At 50.6% G+C, this 18182-nt stretch overlaps 2 protein-coding genes across 5 annotated transcripts in view; both read right to left on the reverse strand.

Moving 5' to 3' along the window:
* Nucleotides 1–2643: 2643 nt before the first annotated feature.
* Nucleotides 2644–10991, reverse strand: NEIL2 (nei endonuclease VIII-like 2 (E. coli)). Of its 2 annotated transcripts, none has more exons than XM_012645883.1 (5): nt 10909–10991; nt 9147–9286; nt 7592–7854; nt 5439–5635; nt 2644–3836 (listed from the first exon to the last, which is right to left on the reverse strand). In XM_012645883.1, exons 2-5 carry the CDS (start codon nt 9282–9284, stop codon nt 3523–3525), a joined length of 912 nt encoding a protein of 303 aa, XP_012501337.1. In that variant the 5' UTR covers nt 9285–9286; nt 10909–10991; the 3' UTR covers nt 2644–3522. The 2 variants fall into 2 exon arrangements, with proteins under 2 accessions (XP_012501337.1, XP_012501336.1); XM_012645882.1 differs by having other exon boundaries at nt 7502–7854.
* A 5298-nt stretch (nt 10992–16289) lies between these two features.
* GATA4 (GATA binding protein 4) overlaps nt 16290–18182 on the reverse strand; it is a 73785-nt gene continuing 71892 nt past the window's right edge. For all 3 annotated transcript variants that reach the window (XM_012645899.1, XM_012645900.1, XM_012645898.1), the window contains exon 7: nt 16290–18068. In XM_012645899.1, coding sequence (XP_012501353.1) covers nt 17886–18068 — 183 coding nt within the window. In that variant the 3' untranslated portion in view covers nt 16290–17885. The remainder of the gene's footprint in view (nt 18069–18182) is intronic.

Consider the following 18182-nt stretch of genomic DNA (forward strand, 5'->3'; position numbering starts at 1 on the left):
CTCCAGGGCCACCCGCACCGCTCCACCCCCCCAGCGCCCATCGGTCTCCTTCCACTGCTGCCACTCTGCACCCACTGCTCTCCGGACGGTCACCATGACGTCAGATGTGGCCAACTGCCACATCCAAAGGGCCTCTTCTCCGACGTCCTCCCCTTCATCTCTGCATGACTCACCTTAAGGGCCACCCGCGTGCCCTGGAGGAGGGACTCATACCTGAGCTCTGTCACAGTGACTGCCTTCTCCTTCTCTCCCCACTAAAAACAGACTTTCTCCAGGGCTCCCTCATGGCCTGCATCCTGCTTTGTGCTCCATGACAACCCGTTAACCTCCTGGGGTGAGGAAAGCTGCCGGGCCTGTGCCCTAAGCCCAGCCTGTAGGGGCCCGGGCTGCTCCCTAATTCGGTCGTCCCCACAGCCCAGGTTCCTGAGCTCCACGGGCCTCCAGGGCTGACAGCACGCAGGCCCCACCTGAGCCATCAGAGCCAGGGCCTGGCATCCCTCCCTCTTTCCACTCCCAGGCCTCTTTTCCAACAACTTCCCTCTGGACGCTGCAACAGCCTTTTCCTCTCCACCAATCCTGACTGGGGCAGACCCACGCCAAAGCCGGGGCGCCCAGGCCTCCCCCGTGTCTGGGGACTCTGGACCCACCGTCCTGCAGGCACCAGCTCTGCCCCGGCTCATGCTTGGCATTCTACTCTCACGTCCCTTCACATGGGTTAGGACAATGAATTTGAACATACGTATTTAGCATGCACACGTACACACGCATTGTTATATATTATGTATTTTATGTGTCTATACACACGAGGGTGCACAAATATACTCTTCTAAATATAAATAACGATTTATTAATATTTTCACATCACCTGGCCTGGAAGTAGGATTATAAGTTAATGTGTTTGTTTTTTTTAATGTAAATTTTTTAAAAAAGAGTAGGGGGAGATGGCCTCTGAGAAGTTGAAGATTTTCTCCAAAACTCCTTTTGAATTGTGTCCCCCTAAAATTCATACGTGAAGCCCTAACCCTCAATGTGACTATTTAGAGCTAGGGCCTTTAAGGAGGTCATTAAAGTTAAATGAGGTCATAGGGACACAGTAAGATTAGTGACCCTGTAAGAAGAAGAGACACCAGGAGTGTAATTTACAGAGATAACACTATGTGAGGACACAGCAAGCAGACGGATGTCTGCAGGCCAAGGAGGGAGGCCTCAGGAGAAACCCACCCTGTCATCTTGGACTTCAGCCTCCGGAGAACTGTGAGAAAGCAACTGTTGTTGAAGCCACCCAGCCTGTGGTATTTTGTTATGGCAGCCCAAGGTGACTAATACATAGGCTAAGGTCAAAAGAATTGGCCCTTTTAACACATAAAAGAGATATCTAATGTACGTATCTAAGTGGAAGATGTGTAAATATAAGGAACGCAGGAATGGCTTAGGTTATAAAATAGTCCCATAATGGGATTAGTGTCCTTAGAAGAAGAGAATGAGCCCAGAGCACTCCCTGCCCCACCCCACCAGATCTGCGAGGACACAGTGAGAGGGGGCCCTCAGGGGGAACCGAGTCAGGCAGCACTTGATCTTTGACTTCCCGGCTCCAAACCTGTGAGAAAGAAAAGTCTGTTGTTTAAGTCCCCCAGTCGATGGTATTTTATGGCGGCCCGAGCTGACTAAGGCAGCGGCTCTGGCGCTTGTTAACCGTGCGAGCTTAAGCAAGTTCCTTCCCCTCTCTAGACTTCAGCTTTCTCATCTATGAAATAAGGACAGTGAGTCCCTACCTTCATGGGTCGTGCTGTAGACTGTGTGCAAGACTAAGCTAAGTGGTGAGCACTCTGTGCCGGGTGAACACTGGCGCAGGGTGGGTACTTGGTCCATGTTGACTGTTACACAGAGGATCAGTCCACCATAAAGTGGCTTTCCTCGCTGTTGAAAACTCTCAATAATTTAAGACAGAGGAGAGTAAAGGAAAGCCAGAAACAGCAGCTACTGTTTTTTCTTTGTTAGAGACAGGCAGGGTCTTACTCTGTTGCCCAGGCTGGGGTGCAGTGGCGCAATCATACCTCACTGCAGCCTCCAACTCCTGGGCTCAAGTGATCCTCCCACCCCAGCCTCCTGAGTAGCTGGGACTACAGGTGCATGCCACTATGCCTGGCTACTTTTAAAAATTTTTTTGTACCGATGGGGTCTTGCTATGTTGCCCAGGCTGGCCTTGAACTCACGGGCTCAAGTGATCCTCCCATCTGAGCCTTGCAAAGTGCTGGGATGACAGGCATGAGCCACTGCACCCAGCCAGCCACTGTGTGCAATTTCACTCTCACAAATCACTGTCTCCTCTGTGCCAGAGGCTGTGGAAGAGAAGCAAAGCTCCCCTCTGCTTATCTCAGGCCAAATCCCAGGGGCCTGCCTGGGGCAGCAGGACAGGTGTGCAGTCACCTCCATCCCCTGCTCTTCTGAAGTCAATTCCTCAGGCCAACCCAGCAAACCCTGGGAGGCCACCTTCACAAACAGCTCTGTCATTTACAGTTTAACCTGTTGACTGCCACACTAGAAAAAAAAATTTTTCCCTGGGGCTGCAGTGTTTTATTAAAACGATCCTTTCTAATTTGTTATTTTGTATTGTTTTCTGCGCATGAGTTACATGCAACACAATCCACATTTTTAGAATTAAATTGTCGATATTAAGATTTTCACAACCAACCACAGGGTTTTGCTTCATGAGGCCCCAGGCTCAAAACTAGCCTGAGTTAAATACAACTCACATGGCAATGCATTAAGACCCTTTACTGACAAATAAAGATGACAACAGAAAATAACAAAAACCTTTATATTCATGTGTCTGTACTAGTTTCATCTAGCAGTTGCCAACAACACGAGGAAGTGTTTCTCTACAACCCTCGATTTCTGAATTGTTCAAAGTATCAATAGTCACAAATATATCAGCTTAAGGACTAAACAAGCAGCTTTTCCATAACGGCCACTGGTCACACCAGGAGGTGGCCAGCTCCTCGCCCCCCAGCCCTCTAGTGTCTCTGTCCAGGGGGAAGGATCCAGAAAGGAGGCTGAACCCTCATCCCCGGCTCCCTCCTGGGAAACAAAGAAAAAATCCTACTTTCCTGTTTCTCAAAACAGAGGGCCTTCAAGTCAACCAAAGTTTCAGAAACAAAACACAACACCCGCAAAGCAATGCTGGGAGCACAGCCATTTCCCAGAGGCTTTCATTTTCATTGCCCCATTGTCGCTCCGGGAAGGAAGGTTTTCCCCTTACTTGGTGTCGTGGTTTTTCTCATCTTTCACAATGGAAGAATTAGATAAGAAGAATTAACTGAACTAGAAAAGGAAAAAAATCTAACCTTCTGAAAACTCTGCCTTAGACACAACTCCAATAAGATGAATATCAACAATGCTGACACTCCCGACCCACCCCGTCCTCTGCACACAGCCCCACTCCCCGCCCACGCCCTCCTTTCCGGACACTCAGGCGTCACGGTCACCAAAGGGCAAGGTTCCATGCAGAGGGTCCCGAATGCCTTAGGAGACCTGGGACTGCTCTGGCCCCTTGGGGGCCAACTGGGGCTGGCAGTGTGGGCACCACCAGGTGAGCCTCTGGAACCCACCGGGTGGCCCAAGCGCCTCCTTCGTGACCTGATGCCCGGCAGGGCACTGTTCTTTCTGGTAGATCTGCGTGTGCTGTTGTTTGCCCTGGAACTTGCCCTGAAGCCAGTCTGCGCTGAACTCCACCACATGGTCCACCAGGGCCTCGAGACGCGAGGGACTCAGGAGCGAACCGAGAGCCAGAGGGTGGATCCCCGCTCTGTACAAGGCTTCGTTCTTAATGATGTTCCCTGAAAGCAAGCAGGGAGAGGATAAGGGAAGGAAACAGGACACGCATCCAACAAGCTAACGCAGCGCGGTCAGTGTGACTGCAGCAGGGAGGCACAGCAGGAAGACCCGGCGTCAGCTCTGCCTCGTCCTGGAGGGTCCCAGACAAGTCGGCCATCTGAGTCCACTTCCCTGTCTGTAAAATGGGTTTGATCATTCTCCCCTTTAAGGCTGTTGTGAAGTGAAATAAAGCTCACGCACGGCTCATGTCACAGCAAAGAGGTCATCAAAAAGGGCGCCTGACTGTCTGAACTTAAATCTCAGCACCACCAGACCTCCCCATATGACCCTGGCAAGCTCCTCAGCCACTTCACGCCTCCCTTTCCCTATTTATAAAACGGAGACAGCTGACCTGGTTTTTATGAGCAATAAATGAGAATTCAGTAAAAATGCTGAGCACAGTGGCTGGTACATAGGGCGCTCTCGATACATACGAACTGTTATTATTTACAATGCCAAGCATAATGCCTGTAACGTAGAAAGGGTTTAGGAGGTGTTATTTTATTATTTTTCTACTCCTGTTCTTTCTCTGTGAAGCCAGCCTTGAATCCCTCTTTCCTGAACCAATAACGCTCTGCGAAATCAACAGTGCTCTCTCTCTCTCCACTGGGCATCTATCACGTTCCACTTTAACTAGCAGTGAACTGAGTCCGTGCGTGCTGGGCGCTTAAACAGTGATCTCCTCAAGGAGAGGGGGTGAGCTTGGTAGAGGGCACCTATTTAGTGTTTGCAGTGAGTGGATGAATGAAACAATTGCTCTTTGCAAGATCATAATCATGCTCCTGGTTATTCAATTTCTCTCCAAAATTCGCTGGCAGAATACCTGATTCATATCTCAGCTGCACCTCTTACCTCTGAAATGTGTCCTTTGCCTTAGTTTCCTCATCTGAATAAAGGGGAAACTACTAGGTAACTACTCTACCAATAGCAGTGAGGGTGAAATCATCCGTCTGGCACTTCAGAGTCACCTGAAAAATGCTGGTGGTTATTACTATGGTTACTATGTTATTAGCTCTCACTATATAAGCCCAAAAAGCCACTTTTCGAAGCCTCTTTGCTCCTGAGGGCATAGGGACGAATGCCTTACAGGAACCTGATGTAGACTGAGTGATCTCTGTGCCAACAGGAAGCTCCACCTGCCCAGGAGCAGCGTCCCTTGGCAAACGCACTCCTCCGTTAGCAAACTGCATGACGTTGAGTTCCTAGCGACACTGGTCAAACACCTCCCCTGTGCCTGACACCGCGCTGGGCAGTGGAGGGTACAAGAACACAAAAGACATGATCCTGACCTTTAGGCGATCACACTCCAACCAGGCTGTCAGGACACTTAAAACTGATAACAAACTAGGGTGCGAATTCTAAAGCCAGAGAGAGGAGTTAGAAATTGCCTAATCTAACTCCCTCAGTTTAAAAACCAGGGCAGTGAGGCTAATGAGATTAAGTGGCCACCTCGGGACCAAGAGTACAGGCACAACGGGGGTGGGTCTCAGGTTTTGTGACTCCCAGACAAGTGATTTTGCCATTAAGCAACTCTGTGGGGCTCCTCCCCGTCCCATCAGGCGTACCTAACCCTGAGAAGTATCTCTGGTCCAACAGCGTATAGCAGACAGGCTGAGCCCGGCCCAGGGCTTCCAAGGCTTGCCCTCGATGGAACTTCTCAGACAAGATGTCACAGGTGGGTGTGACTACTGGGGAAGAACTCCAAGACATCTGACAATTATAAAATGCCAGGAAGCCACCTCCACCAAAGTGCAGGACCAACCTGGGAAGAAAGAACAGATCACACACATGCACAGTTACCACAACACAACCAGATCACACACACATACAGATTCCACTCTGAAGTCAGATCACACATGAGGCCCATGACTTATGATGGTTCCACTTACTATTTTTTGACTTTCCAATGGTACAAAAGAGATACACATTCAGTAGAAACCATACTTGGAGTACTCATATAGTCATTCTGTTTTTCATTTTCAGCACAGTATTCAATAAATTACATGAGATATCCAACAGTATTATAAAATAGGCCTTGGGTTAGATGATTTTCCCCAACTATAGACTAATGTGAGTGCTCTGAGCATATTTAAGGTAGGCTGGACTAAGTGAGCTATGATGTTTGGTAGGTTAGGTATATTTCATGTGTTTTCCATGTACAGTATTTTCAACTTACAATGGCTTCACTGGGAAATAACCCCATTGTAAGTCAAGGAGTATCTGTACCACTATCATTGTATAGCCAGGTCATATGTACGCACAAACCATTTGTCATCAGAACACAAATACATGCAGCTTACACTGTACAGTCAGGTCAGATGCACATATAGCGAGCGTTTATCATCAGATCACACGTGTGTGAAGCTTCCACACTGCAGCCACAATTAACCTGGGGAAGCTAAGTGCCCGTAAGAGATAAGAGATGGCTGTGCCAGAATCATAAACATCTCAGGACTAAATGGAGCAATGAAAAAATATATATATACACACGCACATGATTGTAACAATACATGTTCACAGAAGAAAATCTGGAAAATATAGAAAAGTCCACAGTTTAGGAGGTGTGGCTACCTAAACAAAAACAGGGCACATTAGGAAGGAAAACAGAGAAATACAGAGGCTAAGGAGCCACCACACCCCGTCCCAGGCAACAGTTATCAAGAAAGATACAACTGCACATACTCCCATGAGCTTCCTAATTGCCAAGGACAGAGCAGAAACCTCGCAAACTTTGATAAAGAAATGATGGGCTACTTTGTAAGGAAAGACCATCAGACTGGAACCTGACCCCACATCTGACGGAGAAGAAACCCTAGATCTCTGCGTCTGGCCTTAGTTGTGTTCTCAAATGAGAATAAAAGGTCAACTTTAGCTGAGCGAGACTCAGAGGAACATCTATGCATCAGATCTGACATGACTGCTCAAGAGAAAATACACAGGCAACAGAAATCAAATCAGCAGGGATCTCAAGATGGGAGAGACGAAAAGGACAAGAGATAATGAGCAGCACTGGGTTCTATAACATGTATGATAAGATCTAAGTGGGTGATGCTGATAGCGCAACTGAGAACTGTGAGGCAAGTGTTAGGAAAGAATTCTTTTGTTCCTTTTCTTTTTTTTTTTTTAGATCCTGCTGTGTATGGACAGTTCCTTTTCTTTTCAAGTGAGAAGCCAGCTAACCTAGCACTTCGGTAAGGCCATAGAAAGGTGCAGCTGTAAGAATGTTCATTCTCTTCAACCATCAATTACTCCTCCGGGAATCAACACTAAGGAAATGATCCTAAACATAGAGTTTAATGCACAAAAATATTGTTCTCAACATTCATACATTAAAAATTGGTAAAATCCTGCCCCTAAATTCAGGATGCACTACTCAAGCCATAAAATGCTCTTCAGACACCTTCCACCCCCAAGTGCTACAGTTGGGAAAGTTCTCCCTTCCCCAAGCTACCTGGGGTGCAGACTGTTCAGTGTACATTCTATCATCGGTTGGTACAGAAGCGGCTTCTCTCTCCTAGACAACAGGGTCCTAGGGGGCAGGCTGGATATCCTCCTTAATGTGACCCCACAGCCTAGGGCCACATGAACACCACAGACCCCGCAAGGACCCAGACGGCCACACCATTACCTTGGAACAGGATCCTTCCAATCGCCTCTCTTGTTGGCTTTCTTGGCTCTAGAGAACTCGTTCACCCAAACGCTGCCAAACAAACCAAACCTGAACTGCAGCCACCTCTCAGCTCCTCCTGCAGAGGTGTCTCCCCTCAAACACGCAGGGCCATCACCTCCTTGGGAAACAACGAGCTCTACAGAGCGAAAGGCTCCATCAGAGGTCCCGCATCCGTGCCCCGAGGCCTGCTTCTGGCTGGTGGCCCCTTCCCCCTGTGCTCCTCTACACGGACGCTCCGGCATTGGGTTGTTATCAGAGGACCCCATTTCTTCATCTGGATCAAATCTAAGAAATAATTTCTTTCCATGGACCTAGAAAAAAAAATGAATATGGATCTTATTAGCCTTATAGACCCAGAAAGGGGACATGGGGTGTGCAGATATTTATCCTATTGCAAATGTCTTCCTTCTTCCCTCCGCCATGGAGCTTTCCCAAGTTGAGGCTTTGGGCCCTGCTAACATTTTGCTCTTTTGCTCCAGTGGTGTGAGCAGTTAGTGCATGGTTTTCCAAGTGATCGGAAGCAAGAGGAAAAATTAGTTAGCAATGAAATAGACTCGTGCTAGACAGCAGGGCCACCCTAGGAGATCTGCTCCCAACTTTTCATGAATTAGCTAAGAAATAAATACAAACTCATTATTTCATTTAATTCATGATGTTTTTCCATGCTAGAAATAACCAGCATGTGTGCACACAAATTGGATTTGATAAAAATGGCAGCCATAAGAGAAGTCACAATTTAAACTAGAGCTAAGAGATTAAGTAACTTGCTTAAGAGCACACAGCTAAGCAGCAGCAGAGTCCACTGAGTTACTCTGCAAATACATCCCAGTGTGTTCCTACCTGCCAGGCACTCAGCTAAGTGCTAGGGATACAACACAGCCCTGCCCTGTTCATCTGTCTCCTCCACTCAACAGGCGGGATAGTTCAGCAATAAGGGTGCAACAGCAGAATGCCCTGGAAGCACAGAGGTGAGGTCTCTCCCCGCCAACCCTGCCCCCCCGAAGCAGGCAGGGTAGGCTTCTCAGAGGACACGATGGCTAAGCAGAAGCCAGAAGACTAGGAATTGCCATGGTAAATGGAGGGAAAGCAATGGGGGGAACAGTTGGGAGAAAAAGACCTGCCCAAGCAGGGGAGCAGTGTGCCAAAACCATGGGCAAAAAGACTGTTAGAGACAGATCTGGGGCAGGACAAGAAGGCTGGAGAGGGAGGCAGGGTCAGACCACAAGAGCCCCTTGAAGGGATTCCGACTCCTGTCCAGGGCAAACGTGAGCGGGTTTGCACCTACACCCCGAAGGCTCTACTCCCTCCTTCCTTCCCTCCCAGTGGCTGGCCCTGTGGGCTCAAACATGGTTCCCAGCCAAGGTGCACATCAGACACAGCTGGAGCAAATGGAATCCCTGCAGACCCTCTCAGTGGGGGGGGTCTTCAGCTCACATACGTGTTCTTTATAGTCCCACAGCTGAGCAGAGAAACATCGGACTGGAAGGCCGAGCTGCGCTGGGAAGCTTAAGTGTCTTGGGCTCAGGGATGTGACAGCCTGACATGTCTGGGGCAGATTCTAGGGGAGATGCCAGCCCCACTCCCATAGGAATGATGCACTCACCTGGGTGTCCTGGAGCCACAGTGCCTGGAGGCCATCAGGGTGAAGCTTCTTACTGCTGCCCCCTGTCCTGACTACCTGCTGGCCCACAAAGGGGGACACCAAATGGTGAAATTTCCTCACAGACGGCCCTTCTGGCATCCCTGCAGGCAGAAATGGGCAAAAGAAGCCACAGTCTTAGCTAGTTCCTCTCTAGCATTTCTGACGGGTGCCAAGCTCCAAGCAGCCCCTTCTGCACCAACTTTGGGAGCATACATGGCCTAAAAGGGAGCGTGGCTGGGACGGGGGCCAGGGGGTTCAGATCACAGAGGATGAGCTGCAGCAGAGTGTGGCCAGCTTCACAGGAACAGCTTCCCTTTCCGAGCCCTTCTGGCCTTTCTTCATGCAGCAGTTATTAAGCACCAACAGTGTGCTAGGTGTCATATTATGGGCACCGTCCACTTTGATTCTGTGGCAAGGGACCAAGGTGAAGAAGGCCATAAGGGACACAAAGACACAGATGTGGGCAGGGCCTTCCCAGGACCAACCCTCGAGCAGGAGAGAAGTGCATGAGATGACCAAATATGGACCGAGCTCAGAATCACAAGTGCAGACCCCCAGCCACACTGGTCCAGCTTAACCACCGGATAACTGAGAAACAGCTGGGGTTCCACTTTAACACTGATGGGGGGCTACCCATAACACCTTCTCTCCCTGCCCCAAATCATCACAGGCCACTGAGAGCCACCTGTATGAGACAGTCTCCATGGTCTGCAACCAGCTGACGGGGCACAGGAGCCCCCCAGCCTTAGCTAGGGCACACCTGTTCCCACGCCAGCATAAGACTGTTATGGTGACAACTGAAAAAAACTAGGTACCTGGCATGGCGGTATTTCAGTGATTTTAAAAAACACATTTAAAAATATTTTTTAAATCTCAAAAATGAGGATGCCTCTTACCAAGTCCGCATTCTCATAGTTTCACTAGCAGCACATTCAAAAATGTGTACCTTACATTCGATGCTGCCTTAGATTCGATGAACCGTGGTAACATTTCCCCTAAGCACACTCTCGAGACACTTTAGAGGGAATCCTGACACTAGACACAGCTGACCTTAACCAGTTCTCTGAGCCTCGATGCTCTCCTAGGGTGGAAGCTTCTGGAAACGCCTCCCTCCAGAACGCACCAAGTCCCTAAAAATCTCCCAACACGTGCACATGCTTTTTTTTTTAGGTATTTTAAGGGGCCTGCACAGGTAGGAAGCTGCCCCTACAACAGCCTTAAAAGATGAGAAGCGGCAGGCGCCCTGGCGGTCGATGGAGCCGCCGCCGTGCCGCCCCCTGCCCCTGTCCGCTCTGGGGTTAAAGTCGCCAGGCTGGGGTGGCGTGCTTGCGGTTACAGGGTCGTCGCCGCTGTCCTCTCCCAAGGTCTCCACTCCCCGAGGAGCGTCTACAATGACTGCTTTTCTCAGCGCTTCCTGGGGGCGCAGAGACCGGACTGGGGGTCACCGGGGCTCCCCAAGAGCGACTGGGGAGGCACCGTGATAAACAGCCAAAAGAAAAATCAGACCAGGGGTGCGGGCGCCCTTAAGAGACGCTTAATTTTTCTGTAATTGCGTTCTCAAGCCAAAAAAACTCGTGACAAGGTGCACCCGCCTGGCGCACGGGCCTCAAGGCCCGGGGCAGCGTCCCCGCACGGGGGCAGGGCCCTGGTCCCTCCCCGTGTCTCCTTCCCATGCCGCCGCCGCGAGGCCGAGGGTCCACGGGGGGCGGGCGGCTGGACTCACCGGCTCGGGTCTGCGGCCCCCCGGCCGGCCCAGGGCCAGCACCGCGGCGCGCGGACACCGCGACCGGGAAGACTCGGCGCCGCCGCCGCCGCCGGCGCGCAACTGCGCCCGCGGGACTGAGCGCAGGAGGCGGAGCCCGCCCCAGTGGGCGGGGCCTCGGGCTCCTCTTCCGGGTGGGCGGGGCGAGCTGTCCTGTGGGCGGTGCAAGGGCGCTGGCTTCGCCCCGGGCCTGAGCGCAGGAGGCAGGGCCCGGTCCCTGGGGGGCTTGCAGGGTTGGGGTTCGGCTCCCGCCCCTGGGAAGGGAGAAGTGAGCATGGGATTCAGTCGGCGCCTGGAGGCGCGGGCCCCTCCCTCGGGTGTGGGCGTGGAGCTCTGTCTCGGGGGTGCAGCCTCCACCTCCGGGGGGGGGGCGCTGGAGGCGGGGCCGGCTCGGGGAGCGAAAACTGGAATGGGAGAAGGACGGAGGCGGAGACTAAGATTGGAACAAGACACTCTCGGAACATTTATTGTCTTACAGAGACAATTTCAGAGAAAAGTTGATGAGTGTCTGAATGGGAGAACTTTAGGTGGTTCAGGCTAAGGGAACGTTCACTTGGCCCAAAGGAAACAGATGGTCAAAATTCTCATGAAGCTTTTTAAAAGTGGAATTTTCTTTTTTTTTGCTTTATACTATTTGAATATTATTATTTGAATTTTTACTGCAAGCAAGTTTTGCTTAAAAATGTTTGTGTATTAAATTTTTATTTCTAAGAATAAAAGAAAATAATAGGCCTTTTAAAGACAAAGAATGTTCCATTGATGTTAGTTCTCCAAGGAGGATGAGGAGCCAATGCTTTCCAGGAGGTCAGCAGGGAAGTTTGGGAAACTGTCCGAGCAGGTGCTCAGCAAATGTCTGGAATGGCAGTCACCATGGAGCCTCGCTGAGGGGACTCTGGGCAGGACGTGGCAGCACAGAGAGACAAGCCTAACCGGTCCTTAGAGATATGGCTGTGTCCTGCGAAGTGAGAGGGAGTGGGTACAAGTGGCCTTCCCAGCTACTGAAGGGGCCAGGGCAGGAGGGCATGTAGGGTCCTGCATAGAAAGGGACCCTGGAGGCAGAGGGGTGAGGTTGAGGGCATGGAGTTTGCAGGAGGGATCCCTCAGAAAGCCTGTGGTCTCCCTCTTTTATATCTGGCCTTTCTGGAGAATAACATCCCTACCAGAGGATTCTCCTGCTATAGGACCAGGCTCACCCCAATGGTAACTTCTGGAGCCCTGAGCTCCCCTTCCTGCAGACTGTCTGAGCTGGGAGGGAAGCCATAGCTACACTCCTTGCCTTACCTGGTGGGAGGGAATGCCTGGTACCTAAGAGGGCTCTTCTGAGGCCAAGGGGCTATTTGAGAAACCAAATGGTTCACAGCTTGGCTCTGTCATTTATAATTATAGCTATTATTTATTGAGCACATACTATGTGCAAGACACTGTTGTGAGCTCTTTGCATATATGATCTGATTATTAGCTGTAGGAATACAAGCAAGTCACAGTAGCTCAGAATCCATTCATTAACTGGGATATCTATTGCATGGTATTATAGAAATATTATAAACCACACTTCTCAAACTTTCCTGTGCATACAAATCACCTGGGAACCTTGTGTAAGTGCAGATTCTGACTGAGGTCTGTAACGCGGCCTGACATAGTGCCTTTCCACCAAGCTCCCAGCAGATGCTTGTCCAGGAACCACACTTGGAGCAGCAAAGACATAGACCACAGTGCTTGGCAGTTGATAGGGACTCAGGAAATATGTGTTGAATGAATGATTAAATGACTTATTAGGAAATACACATAAACTATAAAGTGTTGTGCAAACATATGCAATCATTGTTCTTAGACTATAAGGCCGGGGAATCCGCCTGGAAAAGGCAAGTAGCTGGAAGAGTAACTCTGTAGAGTAGTGGGTAAGAACACAGCTCCCACCCCAGACTGCCTGGGTCCAAACCCCACCTGCAGCTGAGAGAGCCTGAGCCAGTAATTTAACCTTCCTGTATCTCAGTTTCTTCATCTGTAACGTGGAGTGCAATGCCTGCCTCATTGGGTTACTATGGGATTTACTGAGATGATTCTCATACATCTTTTAGCATTGGGCCTGACATATAGCAATAACTATACCTTTTAGAAATTATTATTTTTCTGCCTCCAGGATTGGGGCAGCCCCTAAATCCAGAGGATCCTGGGCCCCAGCACCACGTGGGTCACTGCCCAGCTTTCTAAGGGCCATGGAGCAAAGTGTTCCGCCTTCCTTTGTGCTCCCAGCTTCTCCAGCAGGTTAGAGTTGTAGTGCACATGGAAATAGATTAAAATGCAACCACCCCAAAGAAAGCAAGAAAGGGAGTGAAAGAGAAAAGCAATAGGACTCAGGGAGGAATCAAATTGCTGCTGAAGGTTTAGGGATTCCGCAGCCCACAGAGGGGGCTCATATGGCTCTAGAGGCACCTCGGGGGCACCTTGGGCTAAATGAGGCTCCGGGGTCTCTTCCAGATGCCCCTCTTTTTTTGGGAATGTGGCCGTGAACAGCAAGCCCTACTCCCCAATGGCTCTAGGTCCTTCTTTCATCATGTTCAAGTTGGGAGAATTTGGAAGGATTCTTCTGAACTTCTGGAAAGACATGGAAAGACTCTAGACTCAGGGTGTGCAGGGCTCCCCAGCTTGTAGATTTCTGCTCTTTAGGAGATGCAGGGGCGAGGTGGGAAAGCCCAGATTCTGGAGTCAAATAGTTGTGGTTTGAATCCTGATTTGCACTTAGCTCTCTGACCTTCAACAAGTGACTTAAAATCTATGGGCTGTATCTTCGTGTGAAAAACATAATTGGGAGGATGTGTGAATATTAATATTTTCTGTGACTATATGAAGCTACCAGCAGTGTCTCACATGCAGTAGTGCCCAATGTAGGTGCTTTTTGTTAGCAGAATTTGGGGGCTGACCCCGGGTTGACGGCTTGAAAACTCAGGCTACACTGGAGGCTGAAAGGGAGAGTAGGAGATCGTGGGCGCCCCCACATGGTGGGCGCATTAACTGCAAAGATGGTGCCTCCTTCAATCTCAGGGCCTTCCTAGTGAGGGTGGGTGGCCAGTGAAGGCTGCTCTTCCTCAGCCAGCTCTGTGGCTTTGGGTAAGTTCCCTCAACAGCAGGAGAAGGGAGATTGGACCAGATGATCTCTGAGATCCCTTATGATCCACAAACAAGTCAGGCATGGTATCCCACCAATCCAGACTTCCTTTTTCTTAGCAGGGTTCAGTTTTCTTTCTGGTCTATTCAATCTCCCAGACCAGGTATTGGAAACCTCAGTGATACTAACTTCCTGCATCCTTAGCAACTGCTCTCCTGTAACCCCATTGTACTTAGACCCTCCTGGAAGGAAGGGGTTAGCAGAAATTCTGCAGCCTTGTCCTTGGATGATTGTGCAAACAGCTAGCTCTTAGGCTGCAGAACCTCCCTGGAACCAAGAGCAGCTTCAGAGGCCTTGACACCTGCTCTGGGATTGTTCATTTGCTTCACTTTATAGCTAAAGAGGAAGGTTTACTCTGGGCCCAACTTGTCACACCAAATGCCAGGACAACCTAGGTGGAGCTGACCTGGCGACAGACACAGCCTCACAGCTCTGGATTAAACCAGAGCCTCAAAGCAAGGGTTCTTAACTTGGGGTATATGGAGAAGCTTCCAGAGTTCATAAAACCCCTAAAATGGTGAGTGGGGTGCAAAATCTCAAGCTATGTGTACCTCTCTGGGGAAGTGAGCACAGCTTTTATACATTCTCAGATAGGTCTGTGACCCCCTCAAAGTTAAAAAAAAATAAACACTGCCCCAAATTGTGGAATTGACTTACTCCGAATGTTGTGTACAGGGGCCCCTGTGGGAAGCCGCAGAAGTGTTCCAGTTCATAACCTGCAGCTCTTCTCAAACCTCATCAGTGCAGTTGGGTAGTAAGAAGATGCCAAGGTCATTTGATAGGTTTAAGAAAACACTGAATTAAAGCTCAGCACGCCCCTGTTCTTCGGTGTAGCAACGTGGAAGACCTGGAAATGTTCCCCACAAGGCTGCCTTTGCTGGGACACATTTTCAGAGCCTACAGGCCATTCTTCAACAGCCCTTCATTTTTATTTATTTATTTATTTGAGACAGGGTCTCACTCTGTCACCTGGGCTAGAGTGCCATGGCATCAGCCTACCTCACAGCAACCTCAAAATCTTGGGCTCAAGCGATCCTCCTGCCTCAGCTTCCCAGAGTGCTAAGATTACAGGCATAAGCCACCATGGCCGGCCCATGTGATTGTTTTTTGTGTTTTTTTTTTTTATAGACAGGGTCTTCCTCTGTTGCCCAAGCTGAGTGCAGTGGTGCAATCATAGCTCACTGTATCCTTGAACTCCTGGGCCTAAGCCATCATCCTTCCTTGGCCTTGCAAGTAGCTAGGACTACAGGCACGTACCACCACACCCAGCAAATTTTTCTTATTTTTTGTAGAGATGGGGTTGCCCAAGCTGTTCTTGAACTCCTGGCCTCAAGTGATCCTCCCACCTTGGCCTCCTAAAGTGCTGGCGTTACAGGCATGAGCCACCGCACTCAGCCAGTTATGTTTTTGATCTATGAAAAATAAGGATAATCCAAATGATTATGTAGATAAAACTATTTCAAAAAGTGGTAACTGTGGTGGGGGTGGCAGCAGGGTAAAGGGGACTTTGGCTGTGATAAGGCTCGAAGCCACTTTAAGGAAGTCTCTAAGGAAAGATGCACAGTAGACTACTCTTGGGGGTGGGCAAAGGGGGTTGACTCCTGAAAGGGTTTCCAACCCGTACCACTGGGACAGCAATGGCTGCGGAACCCTTGAATAATACAGCAACTCCTGTAAATTGGAAAGTGTGTGGCATTGCATTGTACCCACTGCTTTGCTCAGCAGAGCCCAGGCCCTGGGCCTACTTAGGATTCTGTTATTCAGGGCCACCTGCCAAGACATACCTTAAATCAGGTGGGGCTGGAGATAGCTGTCTGGAGGGAAGCTCTAAAAACGCCCTGTCCAACACACACACATCGAGTGACCTCTGTTAGGCCGTAAGGAACTTTCCTTGGTGGTTGGCCCAACCCTCTCCCAGGAAACTAAAGCCTGAGGTGACCTGTCTGAAGTCTCACGGCAGTCAGTAGCGGCACCGGGGTGAGCGTTCTTTTCACCAGCCACTGCCACCTGCCGAGGACACCTTGACCAGCAGCCAAAAATAAAGGGAGGGAGAAAACCAATGTCAGAACCAGCCTGCGAGTGGATCAGTGGAGAGGCCTCCGTGGCTCAAGAGTCCCCGGAAAAGGACAGCAGCGGCAACTTCCCAGGAAATCCCTCTGAGGGAGGAGAAGGGAAGGAGGAATACAGATAAATTTATTAGTTAAATACTGATTTTACAGCCATTTCACCTTAAGACAATGTTAACAGGTTTGTGGGGTAGGGAGGGTATATGAGGTGGCCTTCAGGAAGAAAACAATGTAAATGATGATTAAAACAGAATCTTGGTTTAAAGATATTCTCTGCTACAGCCAGTAGGATTTTGGAGTGGGGGGCTGGGTGTTTTGGGTGGGCGTAGTAACGCCACAGTCAGCCACAGCTCTGCTGATAACAAGGACGTGGAACAGTCTTCGTGAGCCCCAGTATCCTGGCAGGAACTGAGCACCGTGCGGAGGAGAAGGCGGCCAATTCCAGAAGGGGCAGCGCTGGAGACTCTCCCCAGGCCCACCCTCAGCATCTTCTAGTGTCTTCTTTCTTTCCATGGGTTTTATTGCAATTGTTTGCTTTGAATTTCTGTTGCAAAATCTCTGGCTTTTTGCCTCCTGGACAAAAGATTTCTGCTGGAAAAAGGACCCAAAGCCTGAGCACTTGGGGCCTCGGGCCGCCGTCTGGCCGAGAGGCCGTCTCCGCAGAAGAACAGCAGCCCCGGCAGGATCTGAGAGCCCCTGAGCAAGTCCTCGAAAAGCCCCTGCCCCCAAGCACGTGGTGTTCACCAGACACCTCTCCAGAAGGGTCTCGAGGGTTAGGAGAGTGTTTGCCAGGCTTGAGCAGCAGGACCCCTCAGTGTGTGGCGGGGTGAAGGAAGGATGTTGGGGCACAGACTGAAGGGGGTGCTGTCCAGCTAAACTACTGAGCTCTTGCTTTGCCAAGGGAGAGACGCGTCCAAGCTGAAGGCAGAGCTGAATCGCTCAGAACAGTGGGAGGGATTTTTATTTAAAAGGCCTTGGAAGTGGAGAGAGGACGGAGCAAAGGATCAAGCCCACAGCAGGGGAGGAGCCTGGGGGTGAAGGTGCCAAGCCGCGTTTGGACGAAGCTCTGTGATGTGGCGGGTGAAGTGGCCCCCATCTCCCCAGGAAGCGTTCAGTAACATCTGTGTTACCTTACGCACAATATCGTGGAGTCAGATTTGGCAGGGGGGACGCGGGGACGTTCCATGCCTCAAGGGGAGTGTTGGGCAAGGGCAGGGTCGCCCAAGAGGCTGTCACATCCACGCACGTGTCAAACAGGTGCCCTCCTTCAGGCCGGACGGAGCAGGGGTCCCAGGCCCCTGCCCCTCCCCACCCTCAGATCCTGGGCAACGGGAACCCGATGGAGAAACCACCGTCTCAGGCCACAGCAGTGAAAGAGCAGGGGAGAAGGACATCATGTCTCTCATCAGAGACAGGGCGGGGGGAGAATGGGAGAGAAGTCTCCCATGCAAGGCATGGAGAGACGTCGTGTGCTCGCGGTGGAGGGTGGGCTCTTCTGTGTCAGAGTCTGGGCTCTTCCCAGTCCCCCACCTTGAAAAGGCATCCGAGAAAATCCAGCACCCACTGCCCCAACCAGATCGGTGACTTCAAGTTTCTTCCCAGTTGTTCTTCTGGAGTCATTCTCAGGCAGAGGAGCCCGAGCCTGGATCTCTGCTGTCCTCCAAGTCCCAGGTCCGTGCAGGAATTTAGGAGGGAAGAAGGGGAGATTACGCAGTGATTATGTCCCCGTGACTGTCAGCCAAGACCAGGCTGTTCCAAGAGTCCTGCTTGGAGCTGCCCTGCGGGGACTGGCTGACGGGAGACGCATAGCCTTGTGGGGAGAGCTTCAGGGCCGAGAGGACCGGGTGGATGGAGGGCCCGTGGCCGGACATCGTGCTGACCGAGAACGTCTGAAAAGCAGAAAGTGCATGATGAGGGAGGTCTGGGATGCGGAGGGGAGCCCGCTATGCAGGCGACCCCGGGATGGCTCGGACCCCAGGGAAGGGCTGGGCAAGGGAGCAAGG

This window comes from Propithecus coquereli, unplaced genomic scaffold, assembly GCF_000956105.1.
Source record: "Propithecus coquereli isolate 6110/MARCELLA unplaced genomic scaffold, Pcoq_1.0 Scaffold238, whole genome shotgun sequence".
NCBI lineage: Eukaryota > Metazoa > Chordata > Mammalia > Primates > Indriidae > Propithecus > Propithecus coquereli.